Source organism: Nesoenas mayeri (assembly GCF_963082525.1).
Source record: "Nesoenas mayeri genome assembly, chromosome: 8".
Classification (NCBI taxonomy): domain Eukaryota; kingdom Metazoa; phylum Chordata; class Aves; order Columbiformes; family Columbidae; genus Nesoenas; species Nesoenas mayeri.
In genome coordinates this window covers 9,289,183-9,316,725 of record NC_137554.1, presented here as the reverse complement: position 1 = coordinate 9,316,725, position 27,543 = coordinate 9,289,183, and the positions used below count along the sequence as shown (strand labels likewise).

The 27,543-nt window shown below is 42.8% G+C and overlaps 1 protein-coding gene across 1 annotated transcript; it reads left to right on the top strand.

Annotated features, from left to right (window-relative positions):
* Positions 1-235: 235 nt before the first annotated feature.
* Positions 236-27,543, top strand: SYDE2 (synapse defective Rho GTPase homolog 2; the record flags this gene model as incomplete). The annotated part of the gene is made up of 7 exons (XM_080348706.1): positions 236-344; positions 4,755-5,486; positions 13,955-15,054; positions 17,421-17,547; positions 22,659-22,840; positions 23,724-23,955; positions 27,041-27,543. 7 exons carry the CDS (start codon positions 236-238, stop codon positions 27,541-27,543), a joined length of 2,985 nt encoding a protein of 994 aa, XP_080204832.1.

The following is a 27,543-nucleotide window of genomic DNA, read 5'->3' as shown; positions in this document are numbered from 1 at the left end:
CGCGGGGAGCGGCGGGCGGGGGCGGGCGGCGCGCATGCGCAGAGCGGCGCCCTCTCACCCCGCTCAGCTATGCCAAGTATGTGCGCGGCGGAGCCGGGGCCGGGCGCGCGGAGCCACGCCGCCATGGGGCAGCGCGGCCCGGGGCTGCCGCTGCCGCCGCCGCGCAGGGGGCCGGCCGGCTCCGGCGGGCTGGGGGGCAGCGCCCGCTGAGGCTGCGGGGAGGCGGCTCCCAGGCATGGCGGACCCGCTGCGCAGGACGCTCTCCAAGCTGCGGGGCAGGAGGTCCCAGCGAGGGGCGGCGGCGGGCGCCGGGCACCGCCACGGCGGGGTGTGCGCCCCGCAGGGTAAGTGCCCGGGGCGGTTGGGGCTCCGGCTGCGCGGCTCCGGCTGCCCGCCCGCCGGCGGCCGCCCTTCCACCTGCCGGGCGGGAGCGCCGGGACGGCGGCGGGCGGCCGGTTCCCCGCTGGACGAGGGGGTCGAGGAGCCCCGTGGGCGCCGGGGATGCGCCGTGGCCCCTGCCCCGGAGAGCCCCGGGCGGGGCGGGCGGTGGATGCCGGGCCCCGGTGCTGCTGCCGGTGGGGCTTTGCCCGGGTACTGTGCGTTTTCCACCTCTCCGTGGAAGCGGCTTTCACGTGCTAACCCGGCGGTGTCCCTTGCAGACGATAACTTTGTTACTCCTCCCAAACTGGGCAGAGGAAGCTCCCCGAGGCAGGGGAACGGCGCTTTGGAAAAAACAATTAATTTTTCATGCCTTTGGAAGATCTGGTTTCTCTCTACAAATCCATGAGGTTGTTTATTGTAGCCTGTACTTTACATTTGTGTTTTAGCATACCGGAATAGAAGGGATCTATCGGAATGCTGTAAGCTGCTAAAGCAAAAGGCAGCTGATCCGGTAACTCCCGCAGCATCGCGGCTTCGCTTTAACTTCATCCTTTGCAGCAAGTCCGCGATTGCAGGGGAAAGGACTCGCCGCCGGTTTATTCCTTATGGAACCGTCCATGTTTAAAAGCTAACTTTATTTTCATTGGTCAGTGCTAATTTATATAAACTGTAACCAAACAAAAACAGAGCCTTGAAACGGTTTTCAATGCAGCTGCCAGTATGCAGTGAAATTAAGTAAGTTATTTATGTATATTTGGAAAAGTTGTCTTTTTTTTTCCTCCCCCCCCCGCCAGGTCTTGTGTAACCTTCAAATTTGTTGTGAACAGAGATCAGGCTCTTCAGCAAATCTAAATTTAGGTCTTAAATCAATCCTCAACAACAGTATCCTCACATGCGTAATCACTTTTTTTCTTGGCAATAAAAAATCCTCATTAAAATAAGAGGTTTTTTAATTTAGATCACTGTGTGAGTCCCTCATCATTTTCTTATCATATGACTGTTTGTCATTCTTTGGCTTTTGTTTGCTGCCTTTGTGTGTGTGTGTGCTTGAGAGCTTACAAATCAATTTTTAGTCTTGCTGTTTTTCCTTTTAGATACATAATTATTATGTTTATAGTTACAAATCAATTTTTAGTCTTGCTGTTGTTCCTTTTAGATACATAATTATTATATTTTATAGTTTTACTAGGAAACTTAGTGAAAGAAAATGTGTTTCAATAGTTACTATTACAACCAGAAGAACTAGGAATGGTTTTGATCCATATATGGAGAAGCTGGAAAAAGCTGTTCCTCTCTTCATTGCAGTTTGAAAAGCAGTACACAGTACCACATTGAAATATAGTTGCCTTCATAGTAGACAGAATATAAATTTTGATATCAGTTGTGCTGAAACATAGAAGCTCTAGTTTCTGAGCTGTTAGGTGTGTTGTTACCGTAATATTTTTAACTTTAAATAGTGCTTTATTTAATGTTTTGTAGATAGATCGGAAGGTGAAGGGAACACCTGACTTGTTTGTTTGTTTGTTTTTCCTTAAACACTGTGTTGAAGAAGGAACTATTGTTGTGTTATGTATCTATATGGAGGCCCGGTCTCTTTTGGAGAATATATTAAATACGTTAAAGTGAAGTGCTAGTAGACAGTCATCAGCATTCTTCTGAATCAAACTTTGCTCTAGAGCCAAAAGTATGTGCCTGACCTGTGCACCTCCAAAAGCTTTGTATTTACTTAAATTAGGCTTGTTACTATGACAGCTAATGATGTTGAAAACTTGCTGTATTACAATGAAGCACTGGTTGTGCAGATACTTGCATGTGAAACAGTTTGTTACTAAAATAAACACAGGCATAAGGGTTTTCCGGACCAGGGCCAAGATCGAATAAAGGGGAAGAAGCGCTTGCAAATCCAGCTATCGATCGCAGGAGCTGCAGCTGGGAGATTTGCATGTCAGTGTATCATTTGATGAGATTCAGTGAACATTTACAGTCAGTGACCTCTGGCAGCATGTTGGCTGATTTGGAGACAGAGAAGGGGTAGCTGTGAATACCTGTGATATGTGGCATGTCTCTGCAAGCAGCGGGGTTGTTGGAGTACACTGGAGGTACTTGATTATTAATGTTTCTGTGGTAAGCTTTTGCAGGTGGTTCGTTACTGAGATACCCAGACGGATGTTGAAAACAAAGCTGAGTTTGCTTTGTGCGTTTGCTGCCTCTGGGACACAAGGGCACGCTGAGGCCAGATGTGGCACTGGGTGTATATTTAGGCACACTGTACCGCTTTGGAACCTGCTGTTTCGGGAACTGTGTGCTGTCTTAACCAGCGTGGGAGGGTCTGTGTTTCTGCAGTGGGGCAGGAAGTAACAGATATTTTTGTTTGTGGAAATACAGCTCTCGGATGCTCCATCTATTCATGTCACTGGAGCAAGGACCGCAGTGGAGGGCTTTGAGGTAGTTGTCACCAGCAGGAAGGTGCCTGCCCAAGACATCCCAGATCCACCGTGACTTCTTGGCAATGTAGGCATAACCCCATGCCCACTGCAGATTATTTCCCCATCCTTTTGGTTAGTTCTTACTTGAAATAGTAAAGGGTAACCTTTATGATGGCGGGTTTACATTTCCAGGCAATGGATGGGGAAAGGAATATGATTGCTGCCAATTCACTGAAACTTTGCCAGAGCTCTGCATCCTCAGCCCTGCTTACACATTTTCCTCAGATTCTATTAATTAATTGACTGATTCAGGCTGCAGTGTAGCAAAGCACTTCAATGGAGGTGTGTGCAGGCTTCAAAATGAGTACATTTAGGTTTGTTAATTCTTTGAACCAAGTTAATTCTTCAAATCACAGGTAGTGTTTGTATTGCAGTTTAGCTAAACAAGCAAACATCTTCTTTTTAAAAGAAACCACCAAATGATGTATCTTGGATCAAGAGAAATGATAGTCTTTCAGATCTTATGAAGGATCTCTTCTGTCATTAATATATAACCCTAAAAAGAGGGTCAAAGAGAAGGTGTTCAACTGTCTGTCTTTTTCCTGTTACCCTGTCTACAGTAAACTCAGCTGAATTTACAGAGCTTCTCCTCCAGAGAGGTGTATGTATTTTAACATCCGTTATTGGTGTGTAAATAATTTTTTTGATGAGAATACTGTTCAGGCAGTATCAAATAAGTGCTCTCATCTGGAACTTTGAGTTACAGGGGGCTTTGCATGAAATTGAGTCATCTGCTTTTTGACAATCCAGTTATCCCCATTCAGTCTTGGTCACCAGGCCAACCCCATCTGGCTTGTCCTCCACAGAGGAGCACCGGGGTTACCTGACCCCAGAGTATTTCATTTGTGTGCATGCAGCTTTCCTTCCTGTGAAGGGGCTGGTGTTGCCCTGCATGGTCCCACCTCCCCGGCCTGCCGGGCTCTGGCACCGCAGCTGCGCGAGCACCTTAGACCTGCTCTGACAAGGGACTCAAGTGGAAGTGGCTGTTTCTATGCATAATTAAATGTCTGGCTGTTGCTTTAAAGAAATCGTGTCAAGCTTAGGGGGCAGTCAGTGAAATCTGATTAAGTGTTTCATGAAATTTTCAGTGTGTAGTAAGGTACTTAAAAACTTTTCTACATTTTCTCCTTCTCATTCTTTCCTTTCATGATGGTGTGTTTCATTTTATTCCCTGCAAATCAGGGATGCTTCTGTCTTAATTACAGGATGAAGCTGGTAAGGATAGTTCTTTCTGGAGTTTTTTTGTGCAAGACATAAAGATTTGTAGAATCATTTTGATCGGAAAAGACCTTTAAGATCATCAGTTACCATTACCTAGAACTGCCAAGTCCACCCCTAGACCATGTGCCTAAGAATCTCATCTACCTGTCTTTTAAACCCCTCCAGGGATGACAACTCAACCATTTCCCTGGGCAGCCTGTTCCTCACCTTCATTTTGTACCTAAATCTAGAAGTGAATCTATGTGAGGTTTTTTTGTAGCCATCTAAGGTATACATTATAGGAAAACCAGGGGCTATTTCTTCATTGGCATAAACAAACTGTGGAAACACTACACAGGAACTTTTCAAAGTGATGATACCTGAACTTAGCTGAACAAGAAGCAGCTGTATCTAAGTATGCGTGACCTTTCAGCAGGGCTATCTCACTGACATTTATCTAAATTACATGGTGTTAAAAATACAGCCAAACAAGTCTGGCTCTTTATTAATTATGTGTACATTCTGATTTGACAGGCTGAAATATAATTTTATGATCACATCAACTTTTGTCCTTTTGGATGAGATCTAACGCGAATGTCATATGACGGCATATGTGTTCATCTGTCAAAAGTAAAAATTATATTCTAAACATTTGCTTTTCTTCTCTTTTTGTCTTTGTGGGAACAGATCTAATAGAAAATGTTTACATAGCTTCGAGAAGCAGGAAGGAGCCCAAGTCCCCGCAGGCCAGCGAGGTCCCCGTGCACAGACCACGGGTGAACAGCATCACTGTTTCTAAGAAACGCAGCTGGCTGCAGCAGAGCACGCACCGACCTCCTCCTCCACCAGCAGAAGACAATACCTCCAAAGAAACGCAGGAGGCTGTTATCCCGGTACCCAAATCTCCCATCCTGCTGTCTGAACCCCCAGTGCCGCGGGCTTCTTCCACGTCACCCGTGTGGCGGGAGCGCCCGGTGCGAAGCTGCGCCCCCGTCAGTGCCCTGCCAAGCGCTGCGGGTCCTGCCGTGCCGAGGAGCGCCGCTTCGGACTTTGGTGAGGATAACGACGCAGATGATGAAGGAGAAATATGGTACAACCCCATCCCTGAAGATGATGAGCCCAACTTGCTGAGGGTCCCCTCTCATGCTGTGAAAAGCCCTATTGCTGCGGGCTCCCCAGTGATTCGGTACAACCCCCTCTCTGGGGGTGACTCGGGGACAGCCACAGGTCCCCACGAGGGTCCCCCATGCTCCGTGGGGAGCACGGGGACCAGCCGGACAGCTCAGCCCAGTGAAGCGAGTCAGGCCGATGCCATGCACACTGGGCAGCACGTGCAGCAGCACCGGCAGAGGTTTGCCTGCAAGACTCCCAGCCTGCCGGCAGCAGAGGACAATCCTGCTTTTAAGTGCCCTTCAACAGGTAAGAGGGTTCAGCAAACTAAAAGTATGATGTCCTGTTTTCTTTTAGAGGAATAATAAACCCTTCTTTTGTCTCCCTTTCCTTTTCTTCTCCTTCTATCTTTATCAAGCAAATTTCTGGTGGAAATGCATGTTGTGTTCACAAAAAATGACTCATTTTGTGCGACTGATGGCTACTAAATGTAGAGCTGCACAGTGGTTTCTCAGTCAGCTTGTTCATGACATGTCCAGGTGTTGTTGTCCTCTGTACTCTTTGTCCCTCAACTTGCTTAAGGCAAAGGTTTTACAAAGCAAATTCGCTAAAATCTGGTAATGTGAGGACACACTGGGTTTCCTTTCTGCTAACTAGTGTCTAACCCTGGCTTTGGATTCCAGCCGAGGAGCTACTTAATGTCTGTAGAAGTTTCTTTAACTTGCTGTCTGGGACTTTTTAATAAAGGCGTTTTGGAAGATCATATAAACGCTATTCATCATGTTGCTTTCTGTAATTGCCGTCTTGTTGGCTGTCTCAGGCTGATCTCTAATCTAATAGACTGGAGAGGAGTGGTTTTCACTTTCAGAAGCCAGCCTCTTTATTCCTTGTTATCTTTGGCTGAGTGTTTGACACTCTCATTTCCATAATTCCATTAGTGTGTGAATTCAGCATCTTATTAAAGTTTTTTTGCAGCCTATTAAAAAAAAAACGCAAACAAACCCCTAACAGAAACAGCACCACACCAAACAAAAGTAAGCAGAGAAAAACCCCAACCCTTTCCAAAAAGGAATTATTTTAAATTACTGATGTGCCTTATATTATCTTGACTTTAACTCCAGTAACCTGTTGATGTTAGAAACTTAGTGTGAAGTTCAGGAGACAGGGAATTCCAGCTTTCCCAATTCGGAGAAAGTTCATACTTTCTTTGTGCTGACATTTACGAGCCCGTATTTCTGCCCAGCTCGGCAGAGAGGACCTGAAATGCTGGTGTTGGAGCTCGGATGTGCACTGGCCTTGCAGGAGCCCCCATCCTGGTGACCTCATCTAGCCTGGCCGTCCCCTTGGGCTTTGGCCCCATGTCCCTGTGTGCTGGGAGCTGCTGAGCCCAATTCCCAGTGCAGAGATTCCTTCTGGGAACGGGGCTTGTGTTCAAAGGCACCAAAGCAACTGCTGTAAACAGCGGAAGAACAAACACTCCGTCGTCTCTTCTGGGACCTCACATTTTGTTCTTTCTGTGGAAATGCTGCAGATACAAGTGTAATTTTAGTAGCAAACTGTGTTAAAGTTATTGGGCATTTATTTAGAAATAGCTCACTTTACAGCTGCATTAAATACTTAGACTAGTTGTGTTTGCTTGCAAGATAGATGGAATATCATGTTCTTGGGTACATTTTTGCTGTCATTGGAGCTCTAGGTGCTTTGGAGAGGTCAGTAAGCATAGTTATTTAGGAAAGCCACGTGTGTTTCCTGCAGACTGTTTGACCCTCATTTAGGTGGCTAATCTCTCAGTATATAGGTGACTATTTCTTTAAAAAATAAATCCCTTTATATAAGAAGATAAAAATCAAAATTGTTTTCATACTGGAGAAACATTGATTTCTGAAAGCAAAATTGTCCATTTAAAGTGTCTTATGAAACCAGGAGAAAAGTGTTAGGAATTTCTCCTGATTGTTTTTTTTTATGCATTGGTTTAATTAAGGTACTTTAAATGCAGCTCTTCTTTTGCATTTATTGAATAGTGATCACATTGAATAGATTAATTGATGAAGTGGATCCCTGCTGCTCAGTAATTGCCTTTCTTATGGAGAAGTGGCTTAGTTCTTCTTTTTAATCCAGTTAAGGTGTTTACAGTTATTTTCAGTGAAATTTAAAACGACAGCTCATCCATACAAAATTACTGCATGAAGGACAACATGGCAAATTTAACTTTATTTTTGTTAGGACCTTGTTTGAATTATACAATGGCTATGGAATAGGTGTCTATGTTCTTGGAGAGCTGGGTACATTAAGCAGTAACTCCTAACAAATAAGCAATTACTTCTTTGGGGAAAAGTCTGCTTACCTTTCTGATTGATATGATTTTGATATCTGTCAATATTGGTTAGCATTAGAGTCTGAAGTATTAGATTTTGAGAAGCACAGACAGAAAAAAGTAGGGCACCATAAAAACAAAATATATAGTTGTTCATTTTGTCATCTTCTGTTTTCTTCTTTGGAGAATGGAATCAATTTTACCTCTGTAACTTTAGACATTCCTGCCTTATTTGGATTTTCAATTTTGTAGAGAGAAAATGGTCATGGATTTTTTCCTTTGTGTCTTTTTCTTTTTTTCTGAGATTCTTTATTAGGCAGAATATTAAGAAAGAAAAAAAAAAAGATAGGATTCAGTTATTGGGAATCTTTCCAAACACAGCAGCAAATAGATATTTCTTGTAAATGTTATCAGTAAAATGGATCATAGTTTTAGAGGTGCTAACTTACCCCACAGTCTTAATTTACACCATTAGTACCTGGTGTTAATCTGGTTCCTTCCTACAGCAAATGCCACTTATGCTAATAGGATTTGTCAGGTAATTCCTTAGTGAATTATTGTAGCTGTGCTGGCTTTTAAAAGGAAACTGATTAAAAATAAAGCATTTCTATGTCTTTTGTTTATAAGAAGTATACAAAAGGTAAGAATAAGAAGATAACTTGTTTCCAAGTTATTAATGTAGAAACATAGTGCCAGCTCATACTCTTCGTTCTGTGGGAGAAGAGTTTAAGTGGAAAGGACCCTGGAGGCGGTTTTTAATTTGAGGTCTCTGTCCTTGCACAGGTGGAATGTTTATGATTGGAAAATTGGAATATTTTTTGTTATATGCAATACGAAAAAAAATATATATAGCTTTTGCATATATAAAATGTTGAAGTGAATTTTCTTTACAAATATTTAGAATGGTATGTTTTTATAGATGCAAAATATTGAAGAAAAACACCCCTTCATAATGTCAGCTCCTGCGATAGATTTATGTTGTGGAGCTCTGAATAGTACCTTCTGAAGAATTTGTAATATTTTTTGCTTTTGGGGAGGATTATTGTTGGGATTAGTGTCCACCTAATCAGCGGGATCATCTCACATGTGTCTGTATCTCAGAGGCATCCTGGTAGGACTTGAGCAATGCAGGTTGCCAGGACCTGGACTGTGCTTTTGCTACTGAAAATGTGTGTGTGTTAGTTGTCTGGATGGGAAATCCTGAGAGGAATTGCTATGAACAGATTTCTTTTCAATGTTGTAGAAAGTGAAGGTTGGTACTATATTCCTACTTAACCCCAATACATGCCAACTGGAGCTTGGCTTAAATCACTTTTAAACTACAGAGCTCTTTCACCACTTAGACTGTGCCCACTGTCCTGGTTTCCAAATACATCTTTTGGTGCCAATGCAGGCAAATACTTTGCATGCCTAGATGTTGCAAATAAGCTTCCAGCAATGTATGTAGGGTATACTGGATGGCAAATCCTATCTACCAGTTTCTTTCAACACGTTGCAAATACTATTTGCTTATTTTTTTGTGTGTTTGTTTGTTTTCCAAGTGCAAGGAGCTTTGGTTTCATGAGGTGGAAAAGCATTCATGCGTAATGTTTGAGATACCAAAATGGTTTGGCATGGGGCAGCAAGGTCCCTCTGCTCCCTTGTCCTCCTGCAGAGCTGAAGCCAGTTTGGCAGTGGGCGGAGTGGAAGTAGTTAATTTAAAATAGCTATTGCCTTTTTCAGTTTCTGATTTGTACTGAATAACTGTATCTTCTGACTGGGGAAATGGGGAAAAGCTGCTTTTCATGCCATGAAAGGCACAGTGAGGGGAGGAAATTGTCGTTTGACCAGCCCAGTGGGACCGTGCGTGGCATCAGCCGCAGTGCTGCATCCTGGCACGGCTCCAGCGCCAGAACAGAGCCGACCGCGGTTTATGTGTATTGCAGAACCATTGGTGTTTAAAATATCTGCAACAAACTCATGCTTGTTTGTGGATACTGAACTCTGAAGTCTGGTCAGAGATCTGAAGTGCTGTTATGTGTACATGTTCCTCTCTCTGGGGTACCCCTGTCAGTGATGCTCTGAGGATCCCGCCCTGATGCAAGGCAAGCAGTGGTCAGCCCCTTCACCTCTCCATGAGCCTCAGGAGGTTATTCTGTAATCACTTCTCTTTTTAATTATTGGGCTATTTAAAGCAATTTATTTTGTATCTTCTTCTCCTGTAAAAGTGATCCCTGGGTTTATGGGTTTGTCACAGCTTAACTAATGTCAGTGTGCATAGTATTTGATGAAAACAAACTACCTTTAAAGGGTTCTTAAAGATTTTTTTTTTTTTTTAATTTTTTTTACCTGTTTAATAATGTCTCCATTCTTTGAAGCATTATGTGGCATAGAACTCAGAGACTGCATTGGTAAAAGTAGTAATATTTATAAAGGTAAAAAACCCTTAAAAGGGTTTCTTCAGTTTATTTAGACAATTAACATGTTGCATAGAAATAATTCAAATTTTTAGAAAGTTCTTTTTTGTGTTTTTAAGGGGTTTTTTGTGTGTATTTTTGTTTTTTAATCCACAGTTGCACATGTGAATAGAGGTGATGCTTTCCTTGTATCTTAATAGCAGTTGCTTGAATTTGAGGCAGCATGAATTCTCTTAATGCCATTTATCATTCTACTGAAGTTGTGTAGGTCTGGAACTGTCTGAGGATGAAAAAACATAACTTGCCTGCACCTAAGTTAACAGCCTTTGACATCAGTAGAGCTGTGCCATTTGTGTCAGTTGAGGATCCGGATCAGTACCTATCAGGTTTAGTTTGGTGGGAACTCAGCATTTCCATGAGCTATGAGTGTGGCTGTTTGATACTTCAATAGTTTGCTCTCATAAGGAAGTGACAGTTCTCTGACTTACCTCAACTTGTTGTCCCATAAATATGAATAAATTACAGGTTTTCTGAGGAACTTCGAAATAACTCAGAAACCCTACCTTAAGCAAGGAGGAATGTTACGTGTATAATAGGGGAATCAAATGTGCTTGTAAAATAGCATGTTGCTGGCAGTCGATGTGACAGTGATATATGTGCCCATGCAGAGGTAAACAATGTTCGACACGGTCAGACAGGCATTTTTACTGTGCTAAATCACTGCATGTGTCTGGCAGGGGCTGTGTTGTCAGTGCTTCGGGCGGTTTGAGTCCCCAGTTGCCGTGGGACAGGGTTGTGCAGGGAACGGTCTGTCGGGACTGCCCTGTTCCACCCTGGGGATGGTGGCGATTGCCCAGGTGGACGCCTAGCTGGGTGGGGAGGGACTGGGGGTCTGTGTTTGTGGAGCACTGTGTCCCCCTGGGCTGTTCGTGTCCCTCCAGGTGTTTATCTGGTCATGAAAAAGCTTTATCCTTTCACGTGGGCGTATTGCTGAGCAAAGTGAAAGGTGGCTTTGCTGGTCAAGCAGAACAAATAGCTGATGGAAGCAGGCACTTACCATGTCAAGTCGCTTCAATTTGAATTGTGTTGGCCTTCAAAAGCTTTTTTTTTTGCCTTATACTGCTAAAGCTTCTGGAAAGCATAAGGTAAATGCAGTAAAGACAGTATATCATAGAACAGCCTAGATTACAAAAGACTTCAGAAGATCATCTGGTCCTTTTGGTGGGAAAGGGAACCTAGATAATATTACATAGCATCCTGTCCATAGCATCCTGTCCAGTCACGTCTTGAAAATCTTCAGCAATGGGGACGTTGTTCCAGTGATTGATTGCTCTCACTGTAAAAAATAAATGAATTGTATATACACACACACATATATATTTATATATATAGTCAGTTGCATCACAAGAAACTGACCATGCTGTTGCCCTGGTGGTCATCTGTGTGACAGGTGCTTCCTAAGTTTCATCTCCTCCTACCATCCTTCCATAAGGGTATTTTTAAAGTTTAACTGCTCAGATGGGATGTGCAGTGGTGGAGCGAGAGGGGACAGGCACAGTGAGGAGCCTGTTTGCAGCACAGCCCTGTACTGTGGTGAAAGGAGTGAGACCCAGCTCAGCTCCTCTGGCAGCCTGTGTCGAGAGGGCTGGCTGGGGACATGTGGTGTGACCAGGCTGTGCTACTGCTCCCCTTGCAGCTTGTTCAGAGCTGTGTCATGGACACTCTTTAAAATTGCGTGCATACCTCAGCACATTGCTGGCTTTAGCGGAACAAGATGTGGCTCAGTGCTGATGGGAATACCGTCCTGCATAATGCTCCACTGTTCAGTTTCTTCCAGCCGCATATTTCATTTTAACTATTTGGTGCTAAATACAGCAGAAGTTGGACACATAACAGTCAGAGTGTTAGATTGGCTCTTTGGTTTTAATGAGCTGGGGGGAAGTTTAATTTGCTGGCTTGGTTTTCCAGGCCTGTGCCAGAGGCTTTTGACAGAAAGGGAAGATTAATGGTACAGGCTGAAGTGTGGCACTGATCGCTGCCCAGCGCCCCAGGCCAGCCCACCAGTGGGACCGGGCTGTGATTTGCAGTACAAGGGGAGGCTTTGTCCGCTTTTATCAAACACCACATTTCTAACTAGCTGCCTGCCAGAAAAGCACAGCAGGCGTGCTAGAAATAGCCCTTCCCCTGCAAAGGAACTACTTCTATGAGATGGAGGGCTAAATGAATTTTCCTCTGTTGCTCTGGAAAACAGATTCTCTGTGATATCCTTCATAACTGGAACTTTCCTTTATAAAGATACTCCTTTAAGCAACTATCTGCAAAAGTTATTAAAGCCAAACTTCTGTTGGGACTAGAACTAGTCTTTGTAAGGTTTTTTGGGGGGAGAAAAAACAAAACAACAACAAATCATTTTGGTCAAAGACCAGATCATCTGATTAACTATTTAAGCTAAGTATAAAAGTAAGTTATAGTTAAATGGTGAAAATGAATTTGAATGAACAGGGGACTTGTAAAAATCACTAGCTGTGTGGTGGTTTGGACTCAAAGTGATTAGTTTAGAATTAAAGACTTTGAGAAATTTGTAGTAGAAATGTCTGTAAAGTATGATTTACCAAGTAGCTTGTGAAAACAATGCTTTTTTTTGCTTTAATATATATATATATGCTGTAAATAGACTCCCCCCTTCCCTGGCTAGCAAGGGGGGATGATGGATGGATATAGGTGTCTCAGTCTCTGCGAGTTGCTTGGGCTAATTGCACCACTCGGGTTTAGTGTGCTCGGGGGCTGCGGGATACCCTGCACCAGCAAGGTTACACGAGCCCTGCGGGGAGCTGCTAAAATTCGCAAAGTGATGGGTGAACGGGGTGGTTATTGCTATTAATAGCAAGAACCACTGTTTGTTTCTGAAAGGATAGAAAAATGACTGTGAGAGTACTCATATAATTTTATTAATATCTGTGATTCTGGCCTCAGCTCCCCTCTTGGGATGCTTCATTAACTCGTGTAAATCCGTTTGTTGCCTTTCCTACAGTCATTACTGCCTCATGCTGGTGAAAGTGAGAACAGCTTGAGCTATAACTTGGTGTTTGGATTTCCTCAAGTGTTGGAGCATGAGGTGAACCGCAGGTTCCTGACTGTGTGCGGTGCTGTCTGTCTGATCATGTTCCTTAATTAGTTGTCCCTTATTACTGAATTGAGGAGGTCTCTCTTTCTTTTTCCCTCTTCAACATCAGCGCTGACTGTTATGATTTTTTCTTTAATTTTTTTTGGTACCTTGAAAAGTGGGTGATTTCCCACAAAGATGTCACTTGGGACACTTCCAGCCCTCTCATGGGATGTTTGTGCCAGAAAAGATGGGAACTTGAAGACAGGAATGAGGCAGGGCAGGATGCAGCTTTTGGAAGGAATAAATCCTTGTTGTGTTCCTCCTCCATCCTATGGTGGAAAGGAGGAACTGATAGAAATGGAAGAAAAGGTGGGAAGTACTGCCTGGGTCTACATGGGAGGGATTTAGGCCTCTTCTGAGTAACAAGGACATGCACAAGAGTATAGCCATATTCTTCACTGGAGACAAGTGTCTATCTTCTGGACTTAAGAGGGGAGTAGGCAATGCTGATCTGTTGGCTATGTAGCTAACTGCTTCATAGACAAGGGTGTATTTGTCACCTTCCAGTGTTTTCCCATTTAAGACCGGTTTTGCTGCACCTATGCCCTGGGAATGCAGCCCTTTCTGCTTCTGTGTGGAATACAGCACAAATGGATTGAGCTGGATGCAGCGGGTGAGGTAGCTCGTTCGTTTATATGTAGTTTCTGGCTCTTTCATCTCCAAAAAGCAGAACAAATCTGTCTTCTGACTATGAGCTGCCAAATTTGGCTGAACAAGTCAGCAGAGCACAGCTTTCTGAATGCTCATGAACACCTGACTGATGAATGAATGATGGTTGTCTAAATGAATTGCGTTTATCAAGTTACAGCAAATCAGCATGTTTTCCCCTAGTTCAAGATTTATTTTTTTTGTTACTGAGGGGTTTGAAAATGATTATTTGTTCTCTTTTTTTTTTCTAAAGGGTCTGGAGTTGTACTTGCACACAAGGCTGATGTACCCTCAACAGAAGTTTCTCCTCCAAGTCCCAGTCCTCTGAAAAAAGGCGGCTCAATCAACTGGCCTTTCCCTGATAGAATTAAATCTCCCAGGACTGTGAGGAAGCTTTCTATGAAAATGAAAAAGCTACCAGAGCTGAGCAGGAAGCTGAGTGTCAAGGGAATGTCAAGCCATACTAGTTCAGATAATCCTTCCCTGCCAAAGGGAAGCTGGAAGCGGGATACAAGCCATACAGTGTCTCTGCCATCTTCTGGAAACTCTACCGCAGCTGCCAGCAGGAACGTGATAAGTCGTTACCATCTCGACAGTAGCGTGTCATCGCAACACACCTACAAAAAGAAAAGCTCAAGGAGCTCCAAATCCTTCAACAAAGGTGGTTACCTCAGTGATGGCGACTCTCCTGAACTTATAACAAAATCAGGGAAACATGGGCATGAAACCAAGTGTGGGAAAGGAAAGGAGGGTCTTCCAAGTAACAGTGGTAAAACTGAAATAGACATTGATGCTTTCAGACACTACAACTTCTCTGATCAACCCAAGTGCTCTCAGTACATCTCTGGACTCATGAGCATCCACTTTTATGGTGCTGAAGACTTAAAACCACCAAGAATAGACTCAAAAGATGTCTTTTGTGCAATACAGGTTGACTCAGTAAACAAAGCAAGAACAGCCCTGCTGACATGTAGGACAACATTTCTAGATATGGACCACACATTCAACATAGAGATCGAAAACGCTCAGCACTTAAAGCTGGTGGTGTTCAGCTGGGAACCCACCCCACGGAAAAATCGGGTGTGTTGTCATGGAACTGTGGCTCTTCCCACTCTCTTCCGAGTGACAAAGACGCATCAGCTGGCTGTCAAACTGGAACCGAGGGGGCTTATTTACGTCAAGCTGTCGCTCATGGAGCAGTGGGAAAACTCTCTTGACGGCCTTGACGCAGATCGGGAGCCTGTGATGTTTGGGGTAGATGCTCGAAAAGTTGTAGAAAAGGAAAATGCAGGCTTGATGGTGCCACTTTTGATGCAGAAATGCATTCTGGAGATTGAGAAGAGAGGCTGTCAGGTACTGTGCTTATTTTAATCTGTTTTGTTAATATTTCTGTGTTGGGGCAGCTGTTGTTGCAGAGCATGAGCAGTGAGGAAGAAAAGGGGAAATTATAAACCCCTTTACATGTCACTTTTTTTTCATTGATTTGGTGAACACCATAACTGTGTGAAATCAATGGTTCCAACTTGGTCTTTGTGGAGGAGATGCATGTTGACTTACAGTTTTGCATTAGGACCAGGGATAGTGAAATGAACTTGCAGCCCCCAGCATGTAGTCACTCTCAAAAAGCAGAGCTGAGAACTTGAAAATGCCCAATTCCTGGGACACAGATCACTCTGTAAGGACATATCGAATCTATCTGCAAAAATAAAGAGTATAATGTTCCCTCCTACCCAATATTGAGGCATCACATACAGTGACAGGTCTTTTGACAAAACCTTGCTCACGTGTGTGCAGTCCCAAGCCAACATGCCAAAGACTCATCTGCCATCAGTTTGTGTACAGCACTAAGATGAGGAGGAGATGCTGAGGTGCTGAATTGTTTCCTCATACCACTGCTCCTTACCTTTCTTCAGGTTGTTTACAAAATTAGGACAGGAGGTGGATGCTGTAAGGCAGCAATGTCCAGTGTCTGCTCTTCAGCCTAATGCAGGTTATTGGTCGGTGTAACCTAATGGACAGAAATATGGGTGAGAAATGAGGTATGGAAACAAATCCCCAGTTACAGACGCTGTACAAGAAGTCTGTTAGGAAGAAATATGCAAGGTCCTGAGGCTGGATGTTCCCCTTAGCCGTTAATTTGGAATTGGTGGGAGGACTCTTGTACACTGTTCCACAGTTTGGGTGAGCCCTCAGTTTCTTTTACACCTGTTCTTGCTCGGGTGAAATTAAGTAGTAATCACAACTACCACAGTTACTATTTTAAATTGGTGGCAGGTTGGATGTAGTTCCAGGTGTTATGAGATTAACTCTGCTACTTATAACCTAGGTCATAAAATATAGACAGAAATGGTATTTCTGTGTAATTACTTTGGAAGTCACTGCTAATAGCAACTGTATGATTCTTATTGTGAATGCGAATCAGTGGAAAAGAGAAGTTTTATTCTTTCCAATATATGTCCCATGGTTTCAGCATTTTATTTTGGGCTTATTAGCGCCTAGTCATGCAAATGATATTGTGTAATCAAGGCAACACTGGTAATGAAGCAACTGGGATCTGAATTGTCTGAATGTACCTGGTGCTTTTGAGCATGAAATCTAATTTGTGTATTTGAACATGGAGGACCAGAAATGTAAAATATACTGTTAACTTCTTGTTTTAACCACGTGCTTGTCTGACATTTTTGACTTTCCTATAGACTGCAGACTTCTGGCATCTCCACCTGAATTTCAGATGTGGCATTAGACAACTTTAGAGTGAAAATAAATTGCCTTAGGCAAATACTGGATCATATTTGGTCTTGGGAAACAGGGAGTATAAATTCCACTGGGTAACTTTCCACTTATTTAAAGAGGAATTAATATACGGCCAGACAAACAGTCTTGTTTGCAAACCTAGATTCGTATGGTCTAAGTCAGTACAGTCTAAATCAGCAGTTATTTGGGGTTTTTTTCTTGTCTTTTGAGTCCATGGTAGTTTTGGACTAGCTCACTACAGCTACCTATGAAGTTCATAAAAATGAAGTACAATTGATATATTTAAGATTTAGTTCCTTAATATCATAGGAGTGCTTTATATAAATGGTGTTGATGAAAATGAAAAGTAAATAATGATAAAATGCAACATCTGAGTGCATGAAAGCAGTGGATTGAATTAATAATTCTGTCTGAGTGTTGTGTGTTCCATTCCTATTATCTTGAGCATGATAAACAACCTCTGCTTTGCATAAAACTTTTCATACAATTTGAAACACCTGCAAGTCAACATCTCATCATCTTTAAAACAGCATCTTTCAGATGTAATAAGAGAGTATTCGTAATTCTCTTGAAACTCTGGTTACTGGTATCATGTATAATTTAAATTTTGGTTACTTTCTAGTTTATTCTTTCTTGTTTCCTAAGTTTGCATAAAAATGAAGCACTAAATGATTCTGACTTAGAAGTCACGTTCTGTCAATAAAATACTGCTCAGCACATTCACTGTTATGGAAAACATTAGCGTTATTCACTTAGCACTTAACAGTCCCAGCTGTGTCTCTTGTGTAGTGTCTGATAATATATATTATCGTCTGATGTTAATGGTTTGCACTGTTTGAGTTTCCTTGACATAACTTTCCAAGCAGTTCTTTTTGTTGCACTCGGGATGAGACAACACGTGATGTCAATTATTAGTCTCCTGTACAGGAAAATGACTGATGCGTGGCCATTATTTTCATTTCTAGGTGGTCGGCCTGTATCGCTTGTGTGGCTCAGCAGCGGTTAAGAAAGAGCTTCGGGAAGCGTTTGAGAGGGACAGCAAGGCTGTGACTCTCTGTGAAAGCCAGTACCCAGATATTAATGTCATAACAGGTAATCCAGCTCCTTGCTTTTCTTTTAATATAGCATTGTGCCCCGTTTGTAAGGTACTTTTTAAAAAAGGTGAAATTGTGCTCTGAACTACTTTTCAGTTGTCTTTTAACGAGTTGTTAACTGCTGCTTTGTATTGCTGAAGGTGAGAATGGGTGCAGTGACCTTGGGGAGATGTAAATAGGAAGCAGCAGTGATTTGTAGAGAAGAGGGTATGGAAGGAGCCGCTTTCGGCAACGGTTACAGAGCGGAGTGCAATGTGAAAGGAGCCGAGGTCCCTGGAGCAGGTTAAATCTCTGCTGTTGGTTTGTATTCCAGCAGATCTTGAAAAACGTGGTTGTGATTTGAGACATGCGTTGTGCTGGTTGCTCTACAGCATGAGATTGAAGGACCATCTCAGATCAACCCATTGTCTTCCCTTTATGTTGGGGATAGCAGGATTTTTGGAAACAGATTTCTTATGATCTTGTGCAGGCTAGTTTGGGCTGCAGGATCATCATTTCTCCTCCTTACGAGACTGGCCCTTTACTTGCTGTCACACAGTGAGCTCCTGGCATGGGTGAGAAGGGCTGGGAGTGTAGGACGAGAAGGTCTCAAGAAGCCTCTGCATCGGTATCAACTCTTTATATGGGAGTTGCATTGTGCAAGTTGTTTACCTTTTTTTTTGTTTGCTTAAAAGTGGAACAGTCTTATAACTATTGATACTTGTTATGTAAACCAAAGCTAATCTAATTTCAGGCCTCACCAAGTAGACCAATTGCTCTGTGAAATGAGGCAGAAGTATTAATTTCTTATATATCCAGGGATAGAAAATGTAACAGCAGTAGTAGTCAGGGTATAAATTGTACATTGAATAAATATGAACTAATGATTCAATAACTAGTCCAGTGGTTGTACACTCCTTTTGGTAACATCCAATGTACAGGACAGCTCTACCCTGTTTGATTTACTTCATTTCAGTATATTGGGAATTAATTTTGTTCAGTACACTTTATAACTATACAAAGTGGTATCAGAAGATGTTACTTGGTAACATTCATTGGGTTAAATAAGCCTTTTGGTTCTGAATGTCCAGATAGCTGGTTCACAAGTACCAGCGTTCACAGCAGCCAAAACTTGTGTTTGTGTTCCATTCTGATGGTGTTCACCCTTTAAAAAGCAAATATTATCCAGTTTAAAAGATCTTTTATACTATTCTTCTCTTTACAAATAAATTAATAAGAAAAAGTGATAATTTCTAAGAACAGATTGTTCCATGAAATTATTGTTTTTTGCCAAACAGCAGAAACTGTCTGATATCGACTTACAAGCAGACAAATGGCAAACTGCCATTTGGTTAATGAAAACTTTTAGCTAATGGAAAACTTTTTTCTTTTTTTTTCTAATTTTGGAATAATAAAAATGGCATTGCACTCCCATGCTACAAGTAATCATTACAATAAAACAGCATTTGCAGGAATGGTTCAGGAGTATCATGGGAAAGGCTATAGGAACTTAATTCTCATCCATATGTAAAAGAGCCTGTAACATTTTGTAAGGATTTTGATTTTCCTGAATATATTGTACACTTAGAAACAACCAGAACTGTCTGAAACCTAAGTCTGAACTGCAGGAGAGCTCGGTACTGATGCAAAGCCCTGGAAGGGCGACGGCACAGTCTGACTGATCTTTCCATCACAAGTTGTGATGCGGTGATTACATAGAGAAGTGTAGTTCACTTTTTCAATGTACATTGCTGCCTCATTGGTGATGGTGAACTTTTGGTGACCATGCAGGTCCTGCTGGACTCTTGGTCCTTTCTTTGCTTGTACTACTGAAGGATAAGTTTTTACATCCAGAATTTGTTTGTAAGCATGAAAGGACTTGGTGTCTGTCTTACAGAAAGACTACTGAGCATGCTTTTGTATGAGTTATATTGTGAGAGTTTACTTATATGCTGTTTTCCTTACAAGGAAAAAATAGTTTGAAGATATTACTTAAAAAAAAAAAAGCCGCTTTCCCATGCTACAGCTGTGCTGTGTGATTGCAATTAGTGCCTGTGTTAGTTGTGTGTTGAAAGGAGCAAGTGCAGGGGTCCTGCATGAGCCGGGGGGGTTTGCACCCATAACTTCTGCTGACCAAAATGCAGCCCCCTCTCTTATTAATTGTAAATAGTGTGATCTCGGCTAGAAGGGGAACCTACCCACCATGCTTGGTGCTAGGAATAAAAGAACCCACAAAACCTTTCTCGCATGTGCGTGGGGAGTTGGTTTTCAAGGGAATGGTTCCCCTGTTGTGTTTGCAATGCTGAGGCTGATGCACATGATTCATACTTCTCTAAGCCAAAACATGTGTTCCATAAAATATGAATCCTCAGCGTAAATCTTGGCTGATTTGACGAGAAGCGCCGCCTTGCGTTCTTTTTGAAATTTGAGTAGTGCTGCTTTTCCAAAAGATGAAAAAGATATTCTCTTTTTGACACGTCTCCAAAGACTAAAGATTGAACATTTAATGATTAAATCTTGACTGAGAAATGCTCTTGGGGTTGGCACAGCCTCACACACAGCTAAGTGTGCTCATGGCTCAAACAGAAGCGTGCAGCCACTTTTTGGAACTGACCAGTAGTCGTGTTGCCTCACGCCTGTTCACATCCACGTGAATTCATATCTCTGCATAAAGCATGCAATACTGTTAACAGTTCAGTGGGTCAGAAAAATGAGGAATTAATGAAGTGGATTGAAATTTCTGCTTGCTGTCTAAATTTGTTGTGTGTGGTTGTGTCAAGGGGAATATGCTAGTGGGTTGGCAGCAGCGGGAAGCGTAGATTCGTGGAAAAAAATAACAGCAGCCTCTTACAGGGCTAATTTAGCTGAGTGAATAGCAAAAGGATTTAGAAAGGTCAAGGGGCATTCATGGCTCTCAAACTATCCCGTTATTCGGGGCTAAATGGGAGAAAGTCCTTTGGCAAGTGGTTGTCCTACAGCTATGGGTGCTATTACAGGAATTCCCAGTTAGCGATTATAACTAGACAGTTGTGAGTGTTTCAATAGTCTAAGCTGACTTGATTAAGACCTAGCATTTCCTAATGTAAATTCATTCTCATTTCAACCTTCCCTTCCAAAAAAGAAAATCCTGGTAAAAAGTCAGCATCTCTTGCTAGTGCTTTGCTTATGGAAAAAGGAAAATATCCCAAACCATGTTGTACAGCACCAGCCTCTGCCGCATTTGTCTCATTAATATTTTAACCTGCTAATCCACGCATGGAATATGGCCCTATAAAATGAGGGGAAGAAATAATATTTGGTGAGGAGAGGGGAATATGATTAAGTTATTAAACAATAGCTGGCGACTGAGGTGGAGCAGTAACAGAAGTGGCATATTCTTTTTAAAACAGCAACAACAACAAAAACTAAAGCACCAGAGGGAATATGTTTTTCAGGAAAATACATGGATGTTTTTTGTACTTTTTTTATTGCCGGTGGGAGGTTCCCATTTGAAGCAGAGGGCAGTTTGAATAGCTGCGCTACTGCTAGATGCAGTGCTTTTTGGCTTTTGTTTTTTTTTCTTTTTTTAAAAATATTTATACAACTTTTACTTGCCTTCTGCACATGAACATGGCTGTGATGGGGAAAATGTTAGCTTTCATTCCTTGTATTTTTTTAGAAATGACCTCATAGCAAAGCCCACTGCTATATAGTTCAGTTTACAGTTAGGTTATAAAGACTGAGTTTATAAAAACTGTTGCTTGTTGAATAGCACAGTGTGATGGTATTTGCTGTGATTTGGGATTTTACAAGGCTATGAGGAGTGCATACTAAAAAAAAAATCTTCTACCTTTCCAACTCTGCCTTTCTGGAGCACAGGCTGCTTTGTTAATTACAGTGCCTGCTTTCAAAAAGTTCTTTTAATCCACTGTTTCTTCTTAACAAGGTATTTAAATTCAGTTGTGATCCAGCTAAAATGGGTAGATATTTGTGGCACAGAATGTGGTTTTTTTTAAGGAAAGTAAAAGCTGCTGGGAGGCAGGGTTGTCTTGTTCAGATTTTTGTGTCAGTGGTACTTGGACACGTTTCTCCTGGATAGCATCCTGCTTGTGTCCTTCCCATGGGCCTGCTGTTAGAAGTCTAAATGTTTTGGGTTTTTTTAATAATTATTCTTACATTCACTGAAACCCATTCAAGCTGAAGTATCGGCCAGCCATTAAAGCTAGCTTGCAAGAACGCAAACGCTCAATTCTTTCTTGTGTTTTTGCATCTGTGTAAGGACTAGATGATTAATGGTGCTCTTGCCTGCCCGTTGCATCCCCCAGAAACAGTCTATCCTCCAGCATGTCCCCAGCTTCTGAAAAGGTGTGATGTGTCTCCGTAACTGAGGGGGCTCAGTGCATGGCTGTTTTAGCTGCTGTCTCCCGTGGCTGTGAATTATACCCGTCACAGCAGAAGCGAGCTGTGTGCTTGGGGATAGAGAGTGCCCAGGGGCAGAGGGGACTCGGTGTTTCCCTCTTGAGGACATCTTTTTGGTAGGTGAGAAAATGCTGTGTGCTTCACTGGATGTGACACTGGGGTTATCCCTCATAATTTTATAGCTGAAAACTGAACAGAAGAATTAATTGCTGGTTGTATACAAAGGAGGAGGTGTCATGAGGCTGAAGACTTTGGTGTTGTAGGAGCTCCTTTCCTTGGGCTCCTTTCCTCACCTCTCCCTCACCTCAGTCAGGAGAGGGACCAGGAGCTATTCTCACCCCATGCTCGAGGTACCCGCTTCTGTGCACACAGCAGCCCTGGCACCCATCCCTCTTCTCTGGGTGCAGTGCACCTTCTTCCCCATTTCATCCTGAGTTTGTGATCAGCTGCCTCACGTGGGCTTGGAGAAGCCATGGGGACAAGGGTGCTGGTGCCACCAGCCTCATAGGGATGTTGCACAGATGCCTCCTGCCTCTTTGCTGAGCCCATGGGATCACTGTGCCCTTTTGCTGTCATCCTCCCACCCCTTGGTTCTGAGTGCGGTGTTTGGCACTGACACAGAGGATTTTCTCATGGGATGGGTGAAGCTGATGCACCTTAGTGCTCCCCAAAATCACTGGAAAGTGAATCTGCAGCTTGTTAAAGGTGTCTGCTCTCGTATCTCTTGTGAAGGTGTCCTGAAGGACTATCTGCGAGAGCTACCCTCTCCCCTGATAACCAAGCAGCTCTATGAAGCCGTGTTGGATGCCATGGCAAAAAATCCCTTGAAAATGACAGCAAGTGGTTGTGAGAATGATCCGAGTGACTCTGAGCACACAGCAGCCCTTCTGGATTGCCTGCCAGATGTTGAGAAGGTGAGCAGTGTCAGCAGGTTCAAGTAAATTGCGTGCTTCAGAAAATAAAGGAACGTTTTCACATGGGATATAAAATGCGTCAAAATGTGTATACTTGTTTCCTAATTTAATGGTCCTCTTGGATTGTTGATGCTCTGTGTTTTTGAAAATACTTCCATGCTGTGATTAATTAGAAGGTCTGCATTGGTGGATTCATTCTAGTTTGCATTTTATATTGTCTCTGTAAAACTGAATGAAAAGCTGTGATCACCACTTTTACATTTATATTGAAGACTATTCCCATGTGGTGTCCTGCTCCATTTCTGTGGAACTGTCTGATCTGTATGTCATAATTACATGGGCAAATGCATTCCTTTTTCCTAAGTATGTGCAATAAAGCCTTCACTTCCCATACTGTGCAGTGTAATGGTGCTGTGCACTGTCACCTGCCAAATTCACCTCTATTGAAAATCACAGCCCATTTCTGGGGGAGAGATAGTGAGTGACCTGTACAGAACCTGCAAGTTATCTGGAAGCTTGTTCTGATGCCGAGGTCATACTGAGGGTTTCTTTATTTTCTGATGTACCTGGATGATCTGTACTGCTTCTGCAGCTTCTCTCCCCTTCCTGATGTCCCCTTTCCATTGTGGGAAAACCATTCATGTAAAACCGAGATCAGGTAAGAAACAAGCTAAATTTTATCAAGAAGTCTGTCTTAACTAGTCTGTTCTGTGATGGTCTTATAGACTTTTCTAATTCAGCTCTTACATGTTCCATCGATGGGTGTTGGTAGAAAAACCGTAGCTGTCAGCCTTGATCTTACCCCTCTAGAGCAGCGATGTTAGGATGTCAACGCAACCTTTGTCTAGTGTTTTGTTTCCTGAGCAGTATCTTGTTCTTTTAGGCTACTCTGAAGATGCTGTTGGATCACCTGAAACTAGTGGCTTCTTACCATAAAGTAAATAAGATGACGTGCCAGAATTTAGCTGTATGTTTTGGGCCTGTGTTACTGAGCCAGAGGCAGGAGACCACCAACCATAACAACAGAGTCTTCACAGACTCGGAAGAGCTTGCTAGTGCCCTGGACTTCAAAAAACACATAGAGGTTCTTCACTATTTACTCCAGCTGTGGCCAGGTACTATTTCATGAATGTGTTCAATGTCAACCGTTAGTGTATGTTTTTACTGTGTGACAATGTACATTGATTCACAGGATGACTGAGCAGCATTGGTGTTCTTTCAACACAAGGTACTATGGCATAACCTACTAATCTAAAGAAATCATGCCAGGTTTATAATCTACTCTTTGTATTTGGTCAGTTTTGTTTAATGGGAAGTTGGTTGTTTTAATTGCTTTCTTACCAGATGGCAAAGTTTGAGTATAATGTAAGAAGTGGTGAAGAGTGCTTTATGTAAGTAAAGACACTAGAAAAAAACAAACCCAGTGACAGTAAGGTTTCCACATCAGAATTAGGTGGGTTTGGGGTATATGGGTTTGGGGTTTGTTTTGGGTTTTTTTGTGTGTGTGTGTGTGTGTTTTTATTCTGTTCTCCTGCTTTGACTATTCAGGATTATCTGCATATGGAATTCATTAGTTGTTTGGTCTCTGAGACCCTTGAAGGTTACTTTATTACTGCCCTTGTAATCTGGCATAATTTGGAACATCCTTACAGTATGAACTGTGCCACTTCTAGTTGTTTTTGCAGAGCTTTGCATAAAGAGAAAGACTTTTAAAGCAAAACACAACAACAAAACAAAAAACAAACAAACAATAAAAACCCCCACCACCAAAACACCCTAGGCACCTTTTAGCTCTCACTTCCAAACTTACGAGGTCATATACTTTTGTACAATTTGAGGTCAATTCTCAATAAAAAAGGAGGTGAAAGTAACTGTTTCTGTTAAGATCTGCCTCTCAAATGGGAAATGATTGCATGGTGGTCATGTTTCCCCTGGTATCAAGAAGAGGCATAAGGCAGTGGAAATGGTCAGGGTGATGCCTGAAGCCCCAGCCCGTGGGCAATTCTGTGCCTTGATGCTGCTGAACCACAGCCCTCTCCTGTGCAAACACTGCCCAAAGTCAGCAGCAGACAAAGGTATTGCAGCTTTTCAGTTAAACAGGGAGAGTTTGAGCATAACTGAACATTGAATCTGGTGCGTTTAGTTTTGTTTTCAGGTAGTCTGGCCAAGCAGCTGTTGAAAGCTACCTAACCATGCAGGTGATGGGTCTGTTGTGCTGTGGTACCTTCCTTTTTCACAGTAGTCCGGCTAATGGTGTGGAGAATGGATCTGTTTGATAACCTGAATAATTTGATATCCACTTATCAAGTTTGCATAGTTTAATTCTCGAGGCTAAGGGAAGATTCATCTCATCTAAACAGCTTCTTAATTGTTCCCTTTTAGAACACAATATTTGGTCTTGGGAAACTGCTGAATTTCTGCACCAATTGTAACATGAAATTGGATTACAGTTAAACTAAATGAATAGCAAATCTGATTTGGTTTGTTTTAAAATGTATTTTATTTTTACTTGAAGAGGAGGAGGTCTGGTTTTTTTTATGGGAGCCTTCGGGTCACCTGGGAAACGTGAAGGGTCGAGAAGGGCTTCACTTAGTCATTCTGAATTACAGATGCTGTGGCTACATTGGAGCCAGCTAGGTGGGCTCTGCTGCTCTGTGTTCAGGATACAAAAAATTCCCCAACTCATATAAAGAGTATTTGGGAATGGCTTTCTTTTTCCCTCTTGTCATCTCCACTCATTGCCAACATTTTATGGCACAGCTGTGGTGCAAAACAAAAGCAGGTAGATATAGCTCTGCCCATAGGAGTGTGCGTTGCTGTTGAGTAAGGTAAGTGGTAGAGTTTTCCTTCACCTGGAAGAGCAAGTGGAAAGCTGTCCCTCAGCTTGCACGAACTGTGCAGGATGTTATGCTAAAATAGAGGTAAAATACGGATGCAGAGATGTGGACAGGCAGATGCTGCACAGTGTAAACAGACCAGCTAGACCCGAAGGAACGATCACAGTCGGGTCCCTTACGTTTAATCTTCTGTAGACTGAGGCAGCTTGATAATCAACATGTTGTGCAATACTTCAATTTCCGTATTTTTCCAACCGAAAACAAATAGTCTTTGTTCAGTTAGACCATGTAATACTGGCAAGTTATTGTTAACCCGTGGCCCTTCATCTTAATGGAGCATAGTCTAAACAGAAGGGCTTTTATTACAGTAAGGGGCAAGGGGGAAGCAGAGATAGTTATTGCATGTTACTGTGCAAGACGTAAAGTAAAGCTAAAATACCCTGGAGAGGCCTGCAATGTGCACCCGGACAGAGAAGCATTGGGACCATGTTGGGACCGAGCCTTTGTACTTGTATGTGGGGTGTAACAGGAGGAGTGGGTGAGATGGTGAACCGTGCTGGTTGTGTGTGCCGCGTTCTCAGCAGTGAATGGGAACAGAAGGTCTCTGCTTCTGATTATGAGAGGTAATGGTCTGTTTAAAACCAAAAGAAGCTTTGCAGCTCAGACGCTTAATAGGCACAGGTCAGTAAAAATATTTTTGCTGTTTACCGTAGGAAGCCAGTAACAGTGGAGGAGACTGTTAGTAACTTACACTGTATAATCGTGAGCTCAGGTAACATTGCCATCAAACCTGTTTGAGTGTACATCTGACACGGCGTTGTGGCTGCTTAGAAAAATCAGTGCAACTGAGCTTCTTTTAATAGTGCAGAACATTAGGGCAAAAGAGAAGCACAAGAGTTCAGCATTTGGTGCATCTTCAGCTTCTCTAGGTGTTTCTCCGCAGTGGTATTTTTGTTGTGTTTTAACCTATTTTGCTGTGCCTGCTTTCTGTTACTGTTTTAGCCTGGACAAAGTGTGTGAGCTGAGCTGTTTGCTTTTCTTTGGCCCACAGCCGGATGGTGATTAACTCATGCAGTTAATTTAATCAGTGCTCTGGGAGTTTCTACTTTCAGATAGGCTTCTCAGTTGCAATTTGAATCTGGCATGAATCTTCAAAACTGAGCTTTTACAGTAGTTTTAAAAATTATTTTATATTCAACAGTGGCAAAAAATGTAGTAGTGGAATGTATTGGCTGTAAGCTTGCATGTATCCATGCATGCCGGTAACGTGTGACGTTGAGGGAGGAGAGCGGGCATCTGTCATGGACTTTTCTTGTTGCAGTACAGATTCAGCCTTGACTCTGGTTTATCTTCTCTCTTCTAGTATGTCCCTCACCTGCCAAAGAACCGGCACATCTGAATGCGTTTCCCGAGCATCCATCCTCCCTGAATTACCTGAGACCCAAGAGGCAGAGACCTCAGATGCTGAACCTGAGCGGTACTGAGATGTCCGGGGTGCTCAGACCAAGGCCTGCAGGTCTGGACAGCCCCTCGAGCAACCGCTACGCTGGAGACTGGAGCAGTTGTGGGGAGAACTATTTCTTAAACCCAAAAGACTGCCTGGGTGAAGCGGACTACGATGATGTCCCTTCGGAAGACTCAGAGAGCGGGGATGACAGCAGCAAAGCTGAGGAGCCGGATGCCCCGGTGAGGCGCCCACAGCCCATCCCCGGAGAGCAGACGTTTCAGAGCTACTTGACAATGCAAGCGATAGACTCCGCGGTGGATCACCAAGCAAACCTCAAAGACCTGCAGGAAAGTATTGATACTCTAATAGGAAACCTGGAAAGGGAACTCAACAAGAACAAGCTAAATATGAGTTACTAA